General features: G+C 53.0%; 1 protein-coding gene across 7 annotated transcripts in view; it reads right to left on the bottom strand.

Annotated features, from left to right (window-relative positions):
• Nucleotides 1-20,233, bottom strand: part of LOC121676277 (collagen alpha-1(I) chain-like) — a 72,884-nt gene that overhangs the window by 37,565 nt on the left and 15,086 nt on the right. For 6 of the 7 annotated variants that reach the window (XR_006020409.1, XM_042052579.1, XM_042052580.1 and 3 more), the window contains exons 2-6: nucleotides 8,548-8,695; nucleotides 7,832-7,990; nucleotides 6,611-6,806; nucleotides 5,704-5,841; nucleotides 4,133-4,174 (exon numbers count right to left, since the gene is read on the bottom strand). Coding sequence is in view for 6 of the 7 variants with exons in the window: in XM_042052579.1 (XP_041908513.1) it covers nucleotides 4,133-4,174; nucleotides 5,704-5,841; nucleotides 6,611-6,806; nucleotides 7,832-7,990; nucleotides 8,548-8,695 (683 nt within the window). In the remaining variant the exon portion in view is untranslated. The remainder of the gene's footprint in view (nucleotides 1-4,132; nucleotides 4,175-5,703; nucleotides 5,842-6,610; nucleotides 6,807-7,831; nucleotides 7,991-8,547; nucleotides 8,696-20,233) is intronic. The other variant, XM_042052583.1, reaches the window with a different exon arrangement.

The raw sequence follows: 20,233 nt of genomic DNA, 5'->3' as shown, positions 1-20,233 counted from the left end.
CTCTTCCCTCAAGCTGAGCCCAAGCAAAATAACAGAGCAACTGATATGGGGCTCATTAATAAAGAAACCACGGATATGTAATTAATGCCATGGTTTTGGAAAGAGTTGCAAACTTGGGATGTTGCCTGAGGAGCCTAAGAGTGTTTTACTGACAAAGATAACAGTGCTGCTGGACTTCTGGAGGGCTTTTGAGCTGATTCCAAATCCAAAAATTCCTAAATGACAAAGGGGTTAAAGCCCAGCTTGGAGCATCCCTGCTTACAGCAGCACAGACAACCAGCAAAACACTCAGCCCTAATTTTCAGCTGGGTCAGGCTGGGTAAAACCGAGTTCAAAGCTCAGGTCTTCTCCCAGGAAACAGATATTTTGGTTAATAGAAGCCTCCTCCACCCAACAGCCGAAGGTACAACATGATTCACTCAAGATCAGAGATGGACAATTTTAAACTATTCTTTTCCAGCACATTTTTAGCATCAAGCCCCTAGAAGAGGCTGCATCATGGGGAAAAAAAAATTTGAAATCAAGGTTGGACTGATTTAAAGAAGGAATAAGTGCCAGGAAATGCCGTGGGCTGCGTCCAGCAGCAGCTCAGGTCACACAGTTGTACCTGTGGAGCTGCAGCACCCACAGCAGGAGTCTGGAGGGGATAAATCCCTCCCTCTGCTCTGCCCTCATTCCTGGAAGGGGCTGCAGCCCTGAGACGTTGCTCCATCCTTCTCCAGTTGCTCCAGGCCAGAAAAGCAGGAGCCTCTTTCTCCATGAAACCAGGAACGGCTCAGCACAGTGATCCCCACCCCACAGGGGCAGAAATGTTTGCTCACGAGTTTCCCACATGACACCTGGCTGCTGGATTTGGGAAGGGACTGCACAAAAAAATAAACAAAGTAAATTATTTCTAGTGCCAGCATCTAAGGGGGCTACGAGAAATTTGGAGAGGGGACTTTTTACAAAGGTGTGGAGTGATAGGACAAGGAAGAACAGTTTTAAACTGGAAGAGATTTAGATGGGATATTGGGAAGGAATTCTTGGCTGGGAGGGTGGGATGGAATTCCCTGAGAAGCTGTGGCTGCCCCATCCCTGGAAATGTCCCAGGCCAGGCTGGAAAGGATTTGGAGCAACCTGGGAAGGTTTCCCACAGGAACAAGATGGTTTTTATTCGGAGATCCCTGTGACCCCTCAGCAATGCCTCATTCCCCCAGGGGGATGTTTGGGGCTCCCTGATGTCCTACCCAGGCTCAAACTTGAAGCAACCCAAAATCCCAAACATCCCTGCAAGCTCCACATCCAGGGGCCACGCTGAGCCTGGGAACCTCGGGAGGATTCCATGTGCTCCCTGCCACTCTCCTGCAGCACTGGTGCCTCACCTTTCCAAAGGAAAAGCAGGACAAGCCCCATTCCTCAGTGCCCTCAGCAGGGCCTTGCACAGGCGATGTGGCTCCCCAGGGACATGGCCGTGAAGCTGCAGCAGGACACGAGACACTGGTGGGACAACAACGGCCTGGGAAGCATCTGGAGATGCTGATCACCAACCAAGGCCTTGCTGGGACACTTCTGGCACATGACAAGCCCTAAAAGTCAGCAAGGGCATAAAAGCTGCCCTCAGGCAGGGGGTCAGGTCATAAAAGGCTGGAGAGCAGCAGTAATTCCCACCAGAGGATGCCTCACGGCCTGGCTAGGTGGAGCAGCACCTTGGTTTGGGGATTAAAAACCTCTGGGGTTCAGCTCAGTGCAGTCCTGTCATTACATTTATCCCACAGTGGGTTTCATGGACAATAAATTATCCACAGATCTTCTCCTGCTGGAAAAAAAATGGATTCAGAGCTCTTCAGGGGGCTGAGATATCAGAGCTATCAGGTACAACATCTCAAGATAAGGCCTGAGAGAGGGGAGATAGAGCTGGGCTCCAGCTGTCAGTCACATTCCCCACAGGGATATTTGGGATTATCCCAGGTTATCCAAGGAGCCAGCAGCCCCAGAGCTCCAGGGCAGCAGCGGGGTGGAAGAGGGACAGTTCCCCCATGAGGGCTTGTCTCTGTCAGTCAGGATGGGCCAGGCCCAAGCCTTTTGTGTCGGGTATTTTAAAGCCCAGCACCAGGAGTACATGCAAGGCCTGACTTACACAGGCTCCACACTGCTCTGCTTTGACAGGAAGGATGGAATTTTAGGATTGAGTGAGCCTGAAGGAGTGATTGCCAGCCCAGCTGTGCTCACTGACAAACCTGAGCAGGAAGAACAGAGGTGCCACGACCCAGCTGAGCGTTTCCATGGAGCTTTCACAGCATTTTTAAATCAAGAAGAAATTTCCAAACTTTTACTGCCCAGATAATTAAACCTGTCAAGTTTTCAAGTTCCAGGTTTGAAGTTTCTTTGGAAATCTGTGGGATTTAAGCTTTGCCTGTTTGCTGAATGGCTTTAGGATCCCAGGTTAAGCTGCCTTGGAAAAGCCATTCAGTTCAGGATCCAGCTCAGCCCTCCTGCTCACGGTTAGGGCAGGCAGCCAAAGAGAAAACAGAAAGCAGGAGAAGTGGCTCAACACCATCCACATCCCCAAGATTGCTCAGAAATGACAATTTATCCCTCAAAAAAGAAAAAAAATCCCAAAAGGAGTAGGCTGCAATTCAGGTATCACTGCCAGTAACCAACAACCCTTCTATTGCCTTGCCCCCATTACATCATCCTGAGCCTCCATAATTATTTAGCTCTAATTAACAATTAAGGAATCCACCAATGTACTAATTTACTTCTAAATGAACAAAGGAACTAGAAGGCAGAGCTGTGGCCTGTCTCTGCAGCAGAGCTGGGCTGCTCCTCATTACTCCCAAACTGCAGCAGCTTTTTTATTCCTAATAAATCCTAATGCCAACAATTCCGAGGCGTCTCTGCTCCTTATTAAGGGCTTGAAAAATAAACTTGTCCCAAATCCAGAATATTGTTCATTTTCCCCTGCAGACCAATGAATTTCACCACTTTCCTTGTTATGGCAACGTCTTGCCAGGGGCTGGGAGAACCGGCTGGGAAACGAGCATCGGACGGGGGGAATCCCATCCCAAACAGGATCCAGCAGGATGGCAGAGCCCACCTTCCATAAGTGCCCAGGAAAGGTGATTTTTGCCACCTCAGTTCGTTACAAACCCACCCAGCAAACCTGGGGCACGTTCACCCCTGAGCTGCTGAGCCCAGAGCAGACGGGATGGACCCGGCTGCCAAAGGTCACTTGGCCAGTTCCAGTTTGGAATTCTCCAGGTGTAGCCAGGTGGGAGGAGAGAGACTCTCCCCAAAGAGTTAACAGCAACCAGGAGGCTGAGGGGAATGAAGAACTGCTCAGTCACACACACACAAAAATCCCCATTTGCATTTGCTGGCGGCTTTCCCCTCAGGATGTGCCTGCATGGACTTGAACAACAAAGCTTGGCTCAAAATCCCAAATCAAGCAGGAACACAAAAGCAGCCTCGCTCAGAGCACTGCCTCATGTCCCCAGCACATGCACAAGAGCTGGGGACACGCTCCAAGCGCCAGCTGGGGAACAGCAGCTCCAACACGGAGCTCAGCACCAGGAGCACCAGTGGGACTGGGGAGCAGCCACCCCAGATCCCAGGAAACCACACCAAGGAGGGCTCCAGAACCACAACCACCTCCTCCACGGAGAGCTCCAGCCCTTCCCACCTCCTCAGTGACAGCAGGGACATCCTGGGGGATGCCTCCCCAGGCACGCATCACACCCCACTGTGGGCAGGAGCAGTGGTCACCCTGCTTTATCCTGAATCCTGCCACCCTGCTGGCCTCACCTCCTTCCCTCCAGGCTAACCCAGCCTGGCTCAGCTCCCAGGCAGATCCACGAAGCCTGATCCATCTCATTCCCTGCTCTACCACCACCCCTCTGGCTCCACGGAGGTCACCTGAGCACTCACCGTGACCCCCACCAGGTCTGGGACACGGCAAGGGACGCTCAAACCATTAAAGAGAGAGGTTGCAGTAAAGAAAATAACAGTAACAGCCAAGAAAATAATAATAGTGGCCTTGGCTGGGTATTTTGGCTTTGCCTTATTGCTCATTAAAGCAACTCGTGTCCCCAGGAGACAGCTTGGGGGTGACAGCAGAGGGACACGAGGAAGGACAGTGCAGGAGTCGTACCTGAGCAGATGAATCCTGGACTTCATTGATTTCCTTTGGCACCTGGAGAGTTGGAGAGAGAAAAGAGGAAAAATGTCACTGCCCAAGGAGCAGCACTGACTTCAGCAGGTGCTTACTGCTGGCTCCAGGATTGAGGAACTGCCTCTGCACAGGAAACATCCAGGGAATGCACAGCGGGAGCCAACCCTTCACAGCAACACGAGGGAATGACCTCTGATCAAACCTCCCAAGAGTTTGGGTGGGTTTTGCAGTTTCTGTTGATTTGGAAGCTCCTCAGCCCTGAGGAGGGCCAGCAAGGGATGGGAACTGGGGAGATGTGGGGCAGAATCGTCCCGTGGGGTCCCACCTGCAGCCAATTTACTGATGCTTAAAGTGACATTTTCTCCTTGCTGGGTGAGACCCCAGAGCCATTCAGGGAAGAGCTCCAGGCCTCCAGAGCTTGGGATAATACAGGTTTCATTTTGGGATGACCAGGGGTTCCACTGGACACTCGGACACTCCTGCTTCCCTCAGAGCAGGAGGGAACCAGTGTGACCAGCTCTGAGTTACACTCAGCCTTCTCCACACTCCCTGGCCAAGCCAGCTCCTTAATCCCTCATGAGCAGGGCTTTCCCAAAAATCCTCCTCTTCGAATAACCCACACAAAATGAAGCAGCGCATGCTGGGAGTGCAGCAGCCCCTGCAGGGCTGTCACCACTCCCAGATTCCTCCCTGGGCATGCTGGCTCCAGCATCCCAAAGGACACCTTGGCCACGAGCCAGACAGGACAGATGCCCCATCCCACGCCCAGCTCCCTCCCTTGGCACTGCCCTTCCCCAGCAGCTGTCCCAGCTCCTCACCAGAGCACAGGAACGGGTGTTACATACGGGAGGCTCGTGCCAAGCGCTGACATCCAGCACCTGCCTCTCTCCAGCTTTTTGCAGGCTCCTATGGAGCACTTCCTATGGAGATACCTGGCCTAAGATGTGAGGAATCTCCCTGGGCCAACTCCAGCTCCTGAGGAAAGCCTGGGTGCTTCATGTTTTGGGGGATTTATGATGTGATCTGGGCTTTATGACACAGAAAAGTTTGTTGGAAATTTGCTGAACACTGCAACGGAAGCGAAGTCCCCCAAATTTCCATTTTCCAGCAATGCTGGCAGAACAGAGGGACAACCCCTGGAAGGAGGATGCACCAAAGGGTGCAATGCTGCTGGGAGGGGGCAAGAATTCCAGAGTGGTGTCCATGTCAAGGACAGCTTTGACCTCCTCCCAGAAACGAAGCTCCAGCTGCAGCATTACTCAAAGCTTTCCAGTGTCACACACAGGAGCACGTCCAGTCATTCCCACCCCCAGGCTTTCCCTGGATCCCAAACTCTCCCTTTAACTCACTCTCCTTGGCACCAAACCAATCTGTGACTTGAAGGGATGGAAAAGAACCACTCCACCTCCTCACATCCACCCTGAATTGGGGATCCCAGCACCTCCAGGCTGCATTAACGCCCTGGGTTGGGCCTTTCATGGGAATCGTGTGACACCAAGGAAAAGCTTGGCCCAGCAGTCCCTAAATTTGTCAGCTGCCCCCAGCCACACCTCTGGCCAGGCTGTTGGGAGCTCCCACGGGCCCCTGTTGAGGTTGAAGGAGCCTGGGCAGGTTGAGTTGTAGCTGTGGCAGTGCTCGGCAGCGGCTGCTGGGTCTCCCATCACGAAGGTCAGCTGCTGGAGAGTGCCCTGGGAGAGACACAGAAACCAGAGTTGATCCCCTGCTTCTTCCAGAGGAGAGGGAAAGGTCTGGAAGGGCCTGCAGGGGAGGTCGTCTCCAGCTTCTCATAGCCAGGGATTTCTTTACGGGATGGTTTGGGCAATGAGCATTCCCTCAGCAGCTTCAAGAGTTGGAAGCAGAGATATCACGGACAGGGACACCTTCCACTGTCCCAGGTGCTCCAAGCCCCATCCAACCTGGCCAGAGACAGGACAAACTGTTCCAAAATGTAAGAAATGAAGGAAGCCCCAAACTCAGGGCACAGAGTGGCTGAGTTATCTCCATGTCATCATGGAATGATGTGGCCCAACACTTCCAAGGATCCAGGGGCAGCCACAGCTTCTCTGGGCACCCTGTGCCAGGGCCTCCCCACCCTCCCAGGGAACAATTCCTTCCCAATATCCCATCTATCCCTGCCCTTTGGAAGTTTGAAGCCACTGGACACACTCCCCAGCCAGATCTTTCCATGCTAACTGCACAGAGACTTCTCTGCATGGTCCAAGTCATGGCCAACACTAGAGGATGAGTGGAAGTCAAACCCAGAGGTGACCTGACTGCTGCCACTTGTGCTGCCCTGACCCAAGCCCTCTGCACAATTCCAAGCCTTTGCAAAGTTTATCCCGCCCAAGCATGAACATAAATGTTGTTTCGGGAAGAGAAGGTGATGGAAATGGATTCCTTCAGAGGGAGCTTGCAACCTCCTTCATGCAGGTAGAGCAGACCCTGCCCAGCTCTCACCTTAAAGGGGATCTCGAAGGACTCGATGAGGCCTCCGATGATGATCAGTCCCTCGGTGTTCACTCCCATCCCAAAATAGTTGGACCAGCTCACTCTGTCCACCAGCCGACAGTCCACATGCAACTCCAGCCTCTCCAGCGAGATGCTGAGAGCCACTTGGTGCCAGCGCCCGTCGCCCAGGAAGGACACTGGGAACCTGAGGGAAAGGGAAGAGGCAGAACAGGAAACTTCATCCCACACCTTATCCAGGACCAGCCTTCACCCCTCAGCAGCTCCCAGGTGTCCTGGGTTGCAGTGTATTCTATTCCCATCCTCATGAGCTGTTGAAATCAGGTGGGGCAGTGTTTCCTTGCCTCCTCCCCCCAGACTATCTTTCTGTTCATGGCCCATCATTGTCCTGCCACCTGACTCAGAGATAACTCCCTCCGGACTATTCTCCTGTTAATGAGCCTAATCAACACTTGGCCTCATGACTCATTACCCCATTGTGAGATGTTCCACCCAGAGGGAGGAACCAAGCATCCCATCGTGGATATAAGCTGAGGCTGAACACCAGAGACAACCCTTTCCACTGGATCTCCAGAGGACAGGAGCTACACAGCCACCACTGGACCTTCTGAGGAAGAGCAGACCCTTTTACTACAGGATCACCGCTTCAGAGAACTGCAGCCACCATTCTACCAGACTGCTACCACCACCCTGCCTAACAGGGACTCAGGTTGTATCTTGACTCTATCAGTTTGAACCAGTGTTTTCTTTTAGTTTTTTCCTTTTCTTTAATTTCCCCATTAAATTGTTATTCTGACTTGGTGCCTCCCACTGGCTTGTTTTCAAGCTAGTACACTCCTTATTCATCCTTAGTGCAGACAAAATGAACAATCCTAGAGTTATTACAACACCATCACTTTCTTCCATGGATTTGTGGATGTCCACAACCAGTTGAGACATCTGAGAACTGCCTGGGTTTTGTGGCTGGATTTATCCCCAAGGATCTGAACCTTTTGGTCCTTTGTTTTCCAGAGCTGCATTGTTTTGGCAGAGTGGAATTTGACAAAGAGGAGAGACAACCTGCACCTGGTCTGAGGGCCATCACCTTCCTTCAGCTGAGGTGAGCTCAGCACTGCCCAAAGCCCACCAGAGTGAGAAACCCTGACCCTTGGCCTTGGGAATGGAAAAGGAAGGATGGAAAGGCAGGAAAACAGCACCTGGGCTGGGACTTACTCGTAGTGTCTCCTCCTCGTGGTGACAAAGACCAGGCCATAGGGGTTAATCCTGATCTGGAAGAGCACGTGGCTGCGATGGCTGAGGATGGTCACCAGGCTGGTGTCCTCCTTCAGGGAATACCTGAGCTTCAGCAGCACGCTCAGCTCATCTGCAAACCTGGCAGACAGAGGGGACATGTGACACTACACAGCTGCTGCTGTGTCACCATGAACCGACCCTTTGAAATGAAAAAATTTGGGTCACAGCACAGAGGAACTGAGTGAGAATGAAAAATAAAGAGAAACAAGAGCAAAGAATTGTTCCAGTTGTGAGCTTCAAAGAGAAGCAGTCAGGCCTAATTTAGCATTGCCCACACACCCTCAGCACGGGGTGATGGGGCTGTGCCAAGGTGTCCTTCCTGCACCCAATCACGAACCATCAAAGAACCCCAGAATGATTTGGGTTGGAGGAGACCTTAAAGCTCATCCCATCCTTCCACTAGGCCAGGTTGCTCCAATCCCCATCCAACCTGGCCTTGGACACTTCCAGAGACAGGACAAAGTGTTCCAAAATGTAAGAAATGAAGGAAGGCCCAAACTTAGAGCACAGAGTGGCTGAATTATCTCCATGTCATCATGGAATGGGCTCTCCAAGGAACTCCTCAAACCAATGGCCACACCTCAGGTGATTTTTGAGCCCCACCAGCCCATCCCCACCCCCTGAAGGGAGGTTACCTGTCCCCAAAGGCCTCCCTGGTGGGGATGTTGAGGGTGGCGTACTGCCCGATCTCCAGGATCCTGCACTTGCTGTGGTCGTAGCCAAAGGAAACATTGCTGAGGTCCTGGGCATGCAGAGTGATTTTGTCCAGCAGGTTCACCTCGTCTGTGTTGGGGGAGAGGAGAGAGATGCTCAGGAGGCTGAGAAACCTCCACTACAGGGCTCTGCTCTGGTCATTTTTCAAAAGAAAAACACAAATTGGACAACAGACAAAACCTGCAGGAAGAAGAGTGTAAATTTGGGAAAATTAAAATTCAGCACACAAATTCAGCAGACTCAGCCCACAAAAACCATTCAGACAACTCTACAGCCAGGTGAGATTTCTGAACCCCAATATGAGCTTCAAGGCCACTCTCCCAAAGGCAGGAAGGGCCATTCCTTCCCCAGCAGTGGTGGGACCTTCACAACCACAGAGCTGGGATGCTCAGGGCTGTAAAGCAGAGCCTGGGACACAAACATCCCAAACCACAAGTCCTGGAGCAGCTGGGTACAGGAATCCTGCTCATCCTGCCCCAAATTTCCTTGCTGATGTTGTAAACAAAGAATTGGACCAAGCAGTGGGAAGAAGTTGCAGTGTCCCAACCAGAGCATGGGGACACCCCTCTCTGCCCAAAGCAGGGTTCAGCCCTATTCCAAGGTCAGGAATTCCAGTGGGAATTCCCAGAAAGGAGAGGATCCACTCTCAGAATGTGCTGTGAACATTCAAGATGATTTGAACAGGGGGAAAGCCCCTGCCCTGGGCTGTTTGGCAGCACCATGAGGAGTTTTCACTCCCCTGGCGAACAGAGATTTTCCCTTTCCAAATTCATTCCTTAACTAAAGGATCTTTGAACTACAGGAACACCTGAGGAAAAATGTCTTTAAAATCTCAAGGTTTCTTGTTCCTCTCCATCAGCAAAAAGACTTTCAGACCTCTGGCTCTACCCAGACAACTAAAACCAGGTCCCTCCAGTGTGGCACCAACCCTGCCACCAGCAAGGAGTGGGGACAAGGGACAGGCCCAGATCAACACCCTTTGGGATCACTCCAGACCCCACAGTCCCTTTCCTGGGAGGGTCTGGACAATCCCACTCGATGATTTGTCAGTGGGAATTGTGCCAGCACCATCTGCATGAGCATCTGCCACAGCTTGGGAAGCATCCAGCCCCTTCATTCCCTGTAACTCCCGCTGTGGATGAGGCGTGAGATTTATTTGAGGGCAGACAAACAGCCCCGGGCACGCTGCGACCTGCCAGGAGATATCCACACCCCAGAGAGGGAAAATAGCAAATCAATGGAGCAGAAAGCTGCTTTGATCCACTTCAGACACTCGTGTGTCACTCCTGATGCCATCTCCTCAGAAGACATCACATGGGAAGAGCCCTGAGATGGGAAGGAATAGGATCCTGCAGGAGATGTGGCTGTTTGGGGGGAGTTGGGATTTCACCTGGGATTTCCCCAGCTCTCCACGCGGGCACAGCATCCACAGGGTTCCAGGCAACCCAAAGCTCTGCAAAATGAAGGTGCAACAGCCTCTGGCAGCAGGAACACCAAAAAACGAGGAGTGAGCCAGAGGGTGCAGGGCTGAGCCCCTGGGAGCCCTGACCAGGCAGAAACCCCAAATGCAAAATCCACCAAGTTTATCAGCGCAGCATGTCAATTAATCTGAGACCAAACACAGCTCACAGAGGGGAAAACATCCAGAATATTCATCCTCTCCCAGTCCCAAGCTTTTCTGGGAGGTGATTTCCTCCCATCAGAGGAACCTTCACAATTCCATGCCCAGGGGCTGCAGCCCCTACCAGCATCAAGCTTTGCTGGAGATCACGGGCAGTGAGAGTTCAGTGGATCCCATCAGGGATGGGCCTTCCCACAGCTGCTGCAGCTGGAAAAGCCCTGGAATTAACACACAGGGAATATTCCCTGGGCAGGGAACAAACAGGGAATGGTTTTAAACTGGAAGATTGATTTAGATTAGAGATAAGGTTTTTCACAGCGAGGCTGGTTAAACACTGGCACAGATTTCCCAGAGCAGCTGTGGCTGCCCCTGGATCCCTAGAAGTGTCCAAGGCCAGCTTGGAGCAGCCTGGGATAGTGGAAGGTGTCCCTGCCTGGGGCAGGGGTGGAACGGGATGGTTTTTAAGGTCCTTTCCAACCCAAACTACAACAGGATTCCAAGAGTAGGTTCCTGCACTGTCTGCAGCTCACGGCCCCACAGTTTTGGGGCTGAAGCTGCTGCACAATGAGGTTGTTCATGACACTGGATTTAGGGCTCACCAGCCTTAACTCCAAAGCTTTTCCTGCCGCTTCTCCCCAGGATTAACCAAGGGCCTCCTCTCCCTCCTGGCACAGCTGCATTTGTGGTTCTTACAAGAACATCACAGATTTGCTTTCCATTTCCAAGCAGGTTTATTTTCTCCCTTGGCCTTGAACTCTGGGAGCAGGCAGGCTGCTTCCCAAGGACATGGATTACCTGGGAAGCCATTCCCAGCTGCAGGGGCTGAGTCACCAGCTCAGAGAGCAGGGTCACAACCTTCCTGGGAGCACATTAACCCCAGGCAGGGGATGCTGGGGATGCTGAGGCTGCTGAGTGCAGTTGCTGCAGCAGCCAGAGGCAGGAACAGGCCAGGCTGTACATCTGTTACAGGAATTCTGTGTTTCCTTTCCAAAAATCCCGCTTTCTCCAGAGTTTTCAGCATTCCCAGGGCTAAGTTGCTTTATCCCCACAGCCAGGCTTCCCTTCTCCTTCCAGAGCCCATCAGGGAGCAGCTCTGCTCACCAACACTCTTTCTACCCCTGCACCCTCCTACCTCCATCCTGGACCCCAAAGCAGAGCTCACAGCCCAGCTGGGCTCACCTTGGGCTCTCCCTGTCCATCCCACTGCCCACGGAGCACATCCAGCATCCCAAACCAACAGCTTTGCCCTTCAACCTCTGCCCAGATGCCTCCAGCATGGCTATTCCTGCACTGGAAAGGAGATTCCTGGAGTTCAGCTGCAGCTGCCAAATCCAAGTTGCTCCGAAAAGCAGCGCAGAAATCTTCCCAGGTGTCCCAGTCCCAGGGAGACTTGTGCAGGGGCACTGGGGGAGGGAAGCTGGGGAGCAGGAGCACCCCAGGACAGGCCCAGATTCCAAAGGGGAACGTCCTAAGCAGAGCCAGCCCCTGGGGGATGCTCCACAGGCAGCCCCAGGCAAGGACAGCCAGGAATAGGGTCCAGATCCCTCCTGGAACTCGGTCAGCAGAAAAGGGAAGCACAGGCAGAAGCTGGTGTGGAAACCAGGCCACAGTGAGGGGTAAAGTCCACCCAAGGGACAGGGAGGGGACAGGGACCAAAAAGACAAGGAGATAAATTCCATCAAGGGTCAATATATGGCCCACCCAAGAGGGAAAGACCCCACCACCACAGCTCAGGCTGAGAGCACAGGGCTGAGCTTAAATGGGGCTGCTGGGATAAGCTGGGGGTCCCAGGTGAGACTGGTTGGGGTCATTAAGGTCCATGAGTGCTCTCAGGAATCAGATGGGTTTCAGTGGTGACTCTCCACCATCCCATCCCATGCCATCCCATCCCATCCCATCCCGTCCCTGGGGCTGCATCCCAGAAAAAAGTGTTCCCTGAGGGGCACCTCCAGTTGCAGACACAGAAAAGAGACCACCCATCTTCTCCTCTGGCTTGTTTCAATGTGCGAAACTTCCACTGAGCTTTATGTTCTCCCCAAATGAGGGAAAATTGTATTAAACAACCCAAAATTGGGGCCTTGGAGAGCTCCTAACAGGGTCTGTCAGGCTGAGTCACTTCCCCTGGATGTGGCACTGGTTGGAACCTGCAGTAACAGGGCTGGCCAAGCCCTGGGGACCAGCCCAGGGGACAGCTCTGGCTGGGGAATGGAGCCTATGACCTAATGGGCCTTTCCTCCCTCCGATTCCTGAGTGCCTGATGGAAATGTTCTGCCAGGACTCTGCTTAGGATCACTTCGAACTCGGCAGCAGAGAGGCTCGGGCATCACAGCTGGAATTCAATCAGGAAGGCTCCCTGCATGAAGTGATGGAAAACCAGGGCTCTGTCCTGGGGCCTCACACCAGTGACACCAGCACCGAGAGGCCAACCAGCACAGCCCTCCCAGCACACCGGTGCTCCTCCACGTGCCCCTGGCATCCCACATCCTTTTGCCTCTGGAAGAACGTTGGAGGTTGTGCCTGATTTTTTTTTCTGGAGCAAGGGCAGCAAAAATGGCAACTTCACACTTGTTTGGAACTGTCTGGTGGCTCCACACGTGGAGCAAGGTCAAGGACACCTCGACACAAAGTTTTTTGTAGGCAGCTCTTCCAGCTTCTCCTTCTGCCGCAGGATTCCTCGTGCCAATGCCCACAGCAGCCACCCGTGTCACTCCCTGTGCCACATCCATTCCCCACTGTTCCCATTTCCCTCCTCATCTGACCATCCCTTTCCAAGGCCACCTCCAGAAGGCACCTGAGGTGAGCTCTAAGCTGCAGCACACGCAGCTCCCGGGGCTGGTTATGCAACAGGATTTCAACCTCCGGAGAGCAGGGATAATTTGGGTTTGACCCCGAGGCTGCAAGTCCAGAGGGGACAGAGCCAAAGCAGGAAGAAAAGGAACAAGGACATTTCCCACGGAGGACGCTGGAGCTATTATGGAAGAGTGAATGCAGCCACCCACCCACGGAGAGGACAGCGAATCCCAGGGAAGCGAAACCTTCTCGGAAGAAAGAGCTCAGCTGCACGCATTGTCTGGGCAGGAAAAACGGGAGCACAGGTTCTCCTGGAGCTCATTACCCGGATCTGCAGCTGTGCTGCCGCTCCTTTGTGCCCACCCAGCTCTGCGGGGTGGGGATGGGGCTTTTGGGGACAAAGGCTGGGCAGGAGGAAGGGCTGCTGGAAGGCAGGATGACCCCGAGTAAGGATAAGCTGGCTGCAGGGAAAAATAGGGCAAGCGGCAGGAAAGGAGGAGAGCTTTGGGAGCAGGGAAGAGTTTCAGGGCTGCTAAAGCCACGGAGTGGTCACAGGAGTGTGGAAGGGGCAGCTCAGCCTTCAGCTTTATCCTTTATTCTCCTCAGGGCAAATCCCAACTCTCCAAGCCATGAGATGGCATAAAAATCTCATCCCATTAAGTGAGGGGGAGAGAATGTGTCTAAGAAATTGTCTGCTGCCCTTGTGGGGACGTGGAAAGGGTTTGGGACATGGAGCACATGGATATCCTGGAAGCTGAGCAAGGAGACCCTTGTGAAGGAGGCGCTGGGAGGGAGGGTCACAAGGGTGAGCTGCTCTGCAGGGTTTGGTGGCCTGCCTTGCTTTGGGGTTTTTTAACAGGAAACCAAAAAAGAAGCCATTTCTAACCTCCCCAAGACGTGCTGAGACATCACAGAACCATGACATAGCTCCGGTTGGAAGGGACATTTAAGGGTCACCTCATCCAACCCCACAGACCCCACAGAGCTCCTCACCCATCTCCTTCCTGAGCAACCACCAGAGTTAACCCCACCCAGAGCTCCTGGTCCTTGGAGAGGCGCTCTGGTGTCACCCCAGCCTTGTCCAGCCCTCGCCCACAGGCCACACTCGCACCTGGGTGCATTTTCCACCCCCTGTTCTCCACATTTCCCCTCCAGACCCTCCTCCCTCTGTTCTGTGCATTCATCTCCTGTCCCCTCCTGGAGCACTGGCAGCAAACGCTCCTGGGCTGAGCTCAAACCTTCACTCACCTCAGTTCAAACACCACAGAAATGATGTTTCATCCACACTCAGGGCTTAAAAGCTTTAAGGAGGGGTATTTTTACATGGTTTTCATTTAAATCCCCACACAACCACTCCTCGACCTGTTCAATTTGGCCTCTCAGCAATTAAATTAATTACTGAATTACAGGGAGTCAGCGTTGGAATGGGTCTACAATCTGTGGGATTCATTTAAAAACAACTAAAAACATCCCAATAAAACTTGGGTGACACTGAGTGGGGACAAGTGCCATAAACATTGGCCCTCGCTGTTGCTCGTAAATAAACTTCTCATTATTGCTCCCTTGTCAAAGTAAATGAACAGCAAATTCTCCAAACCCTCCCACTCTCTCCAGGGGTTTCCAGCTTTCCAACAGCTTCCCTCTCTGCGGTTTTGTTTTATAGGGCTGGGAGGAAAACAGAAATAAACACCAAAGCCGTGAAGGGATGATCCCAAAAAGCTGCTCTGGGTGGGATGGACACCCCAGGCTGGGAAGAGCACACAGCCAGGGTTTGGAGCCCTGATTTTCATCATCCTCTTGTTCCAATCACTGAATCCCAGGATCATTTAGGTTGGAAAAGACTTCCAGGATCTTCGAGTTCAACCTGTGCCTGAACCCCACCCTGTCCCCAGCCCAGAGCCCCGAGTGCCACCTCCAGGCCTTCCTTGGACACCTCCAGGGATGGGGACTCCAAACCTCCCCAGGCAGCCCCTTCTGATGCTTTACAATGTTTTCCATGGAGAAATTCCTCCTGATGCCCCAGCTGACCCTCCCCTGGCACAGCCTGAGGCTCTGTCCTCTCATCCTGGAGAACACTGGTGTGCAAACACCCCAAAACTCCCAGGAACTGTCTGGCTTTGAAAGACTCCAAGGTCAGGACCACCAGGAGGTGCCTCCAGCCCCCAGCCCTGGCTCCAACAGCAGGAGAGGAGAGAAAAGAGCAGGAACAGAGCGAGTTTTTCCTGCTGTTTCCTCCCTGCAGGGTGAGGATTTGCTGATCCAAAGGCAGTGTTTGCATTGTCAGGAACTGGGCCTCAAATCCCTCCTGTCCTGGGAAGCACTGGAGGATGTTCCTGCAAGAGATTCCTGGGCACGCAGAGCTTTCCTTCTCTTCTTCTTGCGCTTTCCTGATGTTCTGTGGAGGGAACAGCCTCAGGCTGTGCCAGGGGAGGGTCAGGGGGGACATCAGGAGGAATTTCTCCATGGAAAACATTGTTAAGCATCAGAAGGGGCTGCCTGGGGAGGTTTGGAGTCCCCACCCCTGGAGGTGTCCAAGGAAAGCCTGGAGGTGGCACTCAGTGCTCTGGGCTGGGGACAGGGTGGGGACCGGGCACAGCTTGGACTCGATGATCTTGGAGGTCTTTTCCAACCTCAGTGATCCCGGGATTCTAAACTGGCTGCTGTTTCATTCATGGCAGCCACAAAATCAGTGTTTTCCCTCATCCAGCAGACCTGCCTGGCAGGAGCCCTCAGCTGAGCCAGAGAGGCTCAGGGCAACCCCAGATGAGCCAGAGACATCCCAATTGCCTCTTCCCAGAGCTTCCCCGTTCCCTGCGCTCAGAACTCCGCCTGCTCCGCTCCTGCCATCCAGCCGGTCGGTCCCAGCCCCCTCTCTCAGTGTATTCATGACAAACACGTTTTATCAACTCCCTGCAGCAGCCCAGGGGACAAATTGCCCGAGGGCAGACGGGGGAGTCAGACAGCTCCATTTTCCAGGCTTGATAAGAGCCAGTGACTTCAGCCAGGCAGAAATCAGAGAATGCCCTGCAAAGGTCTGGCTCAGGTCCTCTGGCCGAGGAAACCCCGAGTTATCACATCCCGGCAGGAGAACGGGCAGAAATCCCACCTGGAATTTCCTGTGCCCTTGGCCTCGTGCCCCCAGCCCCATCACACACCCTGTACCCAGCACAGAGCTGCCAAATTCCCACTCAGAGCTGTTTGGACTCAGACAAACTCACAGGTTTCAGGGAGATAAGAGGTCAGGGGAGCGAACTGAGGCGATTTAACAACAAACCCTGCGGTGAGCAGGACCCCAGAGTTGGTGGTGGGAGATCCAGAAACCCCTCGGGGGGGCAGGATGGCAGCTGCTTTCACATTTAAACCCGGCTTTCCTGCCAGCCTGCAGAGAAAACCTGGAAAACATCGCTGGGGGGGAATCGGTGGTCCCAAAAGAGGAGGGCAAAGTGACAAAGCTGGGGGCACCCAGCACTGCTCTCCCCTGAGCTGGCACTGAGGAAAAGAGCCTGAGGCCAAAAGGCAGGGGACACGCAGGGGACACGCAGGGGACACAGGGCTGGGTGTGAGGCTGCCAGGGACGTGCTGCTGTGCTGTGCCAGCGGGCACAGAGCCAGTGCCCAGCCGTGTCTGGGCTCCTGGGCACCGTCTGCCGCCCGCCCAGCAGTGATGGGACCCCGTGGGAGCTTGTGGGAAACGCCAGGTCCCAAGTGCTGGCAGGGAAAGGCAGCTCCTGCCTGATCCTCTCAGGAGTGCGGGGTTTATTGCAGGATGTCCCTACTCTGTCTGAACCCGTCCCAACTCAGGGACACTCGTCTGTCACCCTGCCACCCTCCAGCCAGGACAACTGTCCCTTTAAAGGGCGGCCACAGGGCAGTGCAGGGTTGATTTTAGCTCAAATGCAGCCACTTCATGCTGCAATCTCCACTTTGACACTGAGGAGGAACAAGGCCCTGTGCTGAGGGACAGGGGACAGACAGATGCTGCTCCTGGGAGCCCGGGGGGGAGCTGGACCTGCCTGAGCTGAGCTTAACACCCACAAGTGCCTTCCCCAGCTCCTGTCACTCGGGTGTGACCAATTCTCACCCAAAATCATCACCAGGGAACTTGGTATTAAAATTCTGGGTCTGGGTCAGTGTCTGGAGGTTGCATTTGGCTCCTGGGGGAGCTGGACCTGCCTGAGCTGAGCTTTTCCACTACAAGCACCTCCCCCAGCTCCTGTCACTCGGGTGTGACCAATTCTCACCCCAAATTAGCGCCAGGGAACTTCATTAGAGGGAAGGTTTTGACAGTTTTGCACAAACACCAGAGCAAGTGACAACAGTGACTTCGCAGCGAGCGTGGCTCCAAGGAAGGAGAGAATGGAAGAACCTGGGACCTCACAGGATACAAATCTCCAAAATCCCTGCAGGAAAGCGAAGCCCCCAGCACCTCGCAGGGACCCAGTTCTGCTTCCTTTGCTCCAGGAGCTGCTGTTCCAAGGGTCAGCGCTCAGGCTCTGACCTGGTGTTAAAATTCTGCATCTGGGTCAGTGTCTGGAGGTTGCATTTGGCTGCTGGGGATCATTTTCCCTGCAGGAACAGAGCAGGAGTGAGAGGAGGAAGCAGCAGAGCCTCATCCCAGCAGAGCCTGGGGCAGAGCAGGGCAGGAGCACCAGCCCTGACCTTCCCCTCCTTCTCCCTTCAACACAACCCCCAGGAATAAAAAAATAAAAAAAATTAGAAATAAGTGTTTCCCAGCCTCACAAGCTGCCATTTCACGGCCAAAAAGCGCTCAGATTTTCACCGCAGGCAAAACATGTGCACATTTGTGATTCACCCCGCGCCGGCGGCTGCCAGCTTTCTGCACAAACGATGCAATTGTTGCGGTTTCAACCCTGACTCCACTCCCAAAAGCTCCTCCGAGCTCCTCTGACAGAGCTCCTCACCTCCCACCTCTGGTATTTATTTTTACACCCAAATTATCTTTGGGTGCCTGGGAGCCTTCAGATTCCCTGACAAGCTGCTCCAAGCCAGGAGCTGCTGCTTCCCTGGGTGTGGGAGTCAGTGAGAGCCCCAACCAAAAGATTTCTTCCCGTAAACTCCTTTCATCAGCTCAGGTCGAGCCCAGGGTGCTGGAACCAGAGCTCAGGAGGCTCCGGGTGAATAAACACAAACCAGGATTTTATTCAAGTGCAGAGAAGCTGCCAAACCCCACAAACGGTGCTGGAGGCACCACTTTGCCAAGCCCCAGGAGGGGCTGAACCCTCTGGAGCTCCCTGGGCCACATCCTGGGCTGAGGAGGCTCCACAATTGGAAGCTTGGATGAGGATGAGCATGGATGGGGCTGGAGAAGCTTCCAGCGTGGAGGAGATCCCAGGGAGAGCACGCTCAGCTCGTGGGCATGGGCCAACCTTTCTGCAACAGCCCCTTGCTGCATGCAGACATCTCCATCCCTATTCTTCCTCGCCAGGGTTCAAAATCCTCCTTCTCCCCCAGAAAAACTTCCTATCCAAAGCCCATTCCTGTTTTTCAGCTTCCAAGGCTGCATCGGAGCATCCCACCCACCCGCCAATAAGGATTTCCCAGCTCAAACCAATTTTCCTTTCTCTCCATTTCTTCACTAACCTCGAGAATTTCCCAGACTTTTTTACGCAGTAGAACCCAGAGGAAAACCTCTTTTTTTCCACTTAAAACTCCAAGTTTTGAGCCTGGATTATTCATCACAAGAAAAGCTGAGAAGGGCCCAGGTCAGAGACGCTCCCCCATCCTGCTGCCTGCACTCAGGGAATTGTGTGGATTTTGGGAGAGCCCCAGACAGAGCTGACAAGTCTTGTTTGAGCAGCAGGGATGTCTCTGCCTCGCAAAAAAACCAACCCCATAAAATCTGCTCTTCATTCCTCCCTCTGCCTTTGAGCGGGGGGAAAACATTTCTTGGTGATTCATCACTTCCCTGAACAGCCCAGACTGAGAAAAGGATGGATTTGGGATGTGAGGAAGCTCTCAGGGTTAAAGAGAATTGCTGGAAATAAATCAGTGTCAAACAGAAAACTTTCCCAATATTTGAGTAAAAAAAAAAGAAAAAAAGAAAAATGAAAAAAAAAAAAAAAAAGAAAATGAGTCAGTTTGAGTCAGCCCAGAAATGAAAGGTTTCACCTCTGTGGATGAGCTGCCTCTTTCTTGTCTCCTTTAACTCAGTGCAAGTTCACTTGAATTAACTGAAACTGTTTGAAAGGGAAAAATCAGTGTTATTTTTAACCCCCTGAGATGAGAGGACATTTCCTCCCTCTCCCAGTAAAGCACTTTTTAAAACTTATTTTCACAAACCCCAGGAAAACCAAGAGTTTTAACGGGCTTGAGTTTCACTGCCACTTCCCGATGGGAATTTTTCACCTGATCAGACGCAGTTTCACCAGCCCTGCTTCAGCCTCCACCAAGCCCACTGAGCCCCAGACTCCTGAGCCCACTCTCCCTCAATCCCGTTCCTTTTTCTGAAAGCAGCCGACCTGAGGAACATCCCCAAGCAGAGAATTCCTCTGTACCCCTCTATTCCTTCTGTTCCAGTGCCTCAGAATCCTCTGGATTCTCTCACATCTGACAACCTCTGCAGCCAAGATTTTGCTGCACTTCATTTTCAAGCCACCTCCAGAACAAAAAACCCCGGAGCAATGAAGAGGAGCCCTGGAATTCCCACAGGAATGGGAATGGACACACCAGGACATCACCTACAACTCACCCTGGGATCTCTCTGGGTTTAATGCATTCCACCACTGCTGGGGAATGCTGAAAAAGAAGAACAAAAGCTAAATCCATGAGTTAACCATCCTGACTGGAAAAGAAGGATTTCCTAAACCAAAACAATTCATCACCTTGTCCCCCCAAAGTGCCAGGAATTATTTTTTAAGCTGTATCCTGTATCCAGTATCACAGTGGGAGAAATCCTCCTTCAGGTGGAAGGTTTCAGAGTTTCTCTTTACAAGACATTCAAACATTCCCAGCTGGTGAGGAGCAATCCTGGCCACCTGGCTTTGCATCTCAGTGCTAGGAAGGAAGAGAACCATGAAAAACTGTGGATATGGGGGGTTTTCCATGGATCCTGGGAGTGATGCCCCAAAGGCGCTGGGCTTTGTGAGCTGCTGAGCTGCCCATCCTTGGATGGGCACCCTGGCAGTGCTGGCCAAACGCTCCTGGAGCTCTGGCAGCCTCGGGGCCGTGCCCATTCCC

This window comes from Corvus kubaryi, unplaced genomic scaffold, assembly GCF_017639235.1.
Source record: "Corvus kubaryi isolate FWS band 111438036 unplaced genomic scaffold, C.kubaryi_AGA036_p1.0 78, whole genome shotgun sequence".
Lineage (NCBI taxonomy): Eukaryota > Metazoa > Chordata > Aves > Passeriformes > Corvidae > Corvus > Corvus kubaryi.
The sequence above is the reverse complement of the archived record's forward strand: the minus strand, read 5'-3'. Positions and strand labels throughout refer to the sequence as shown.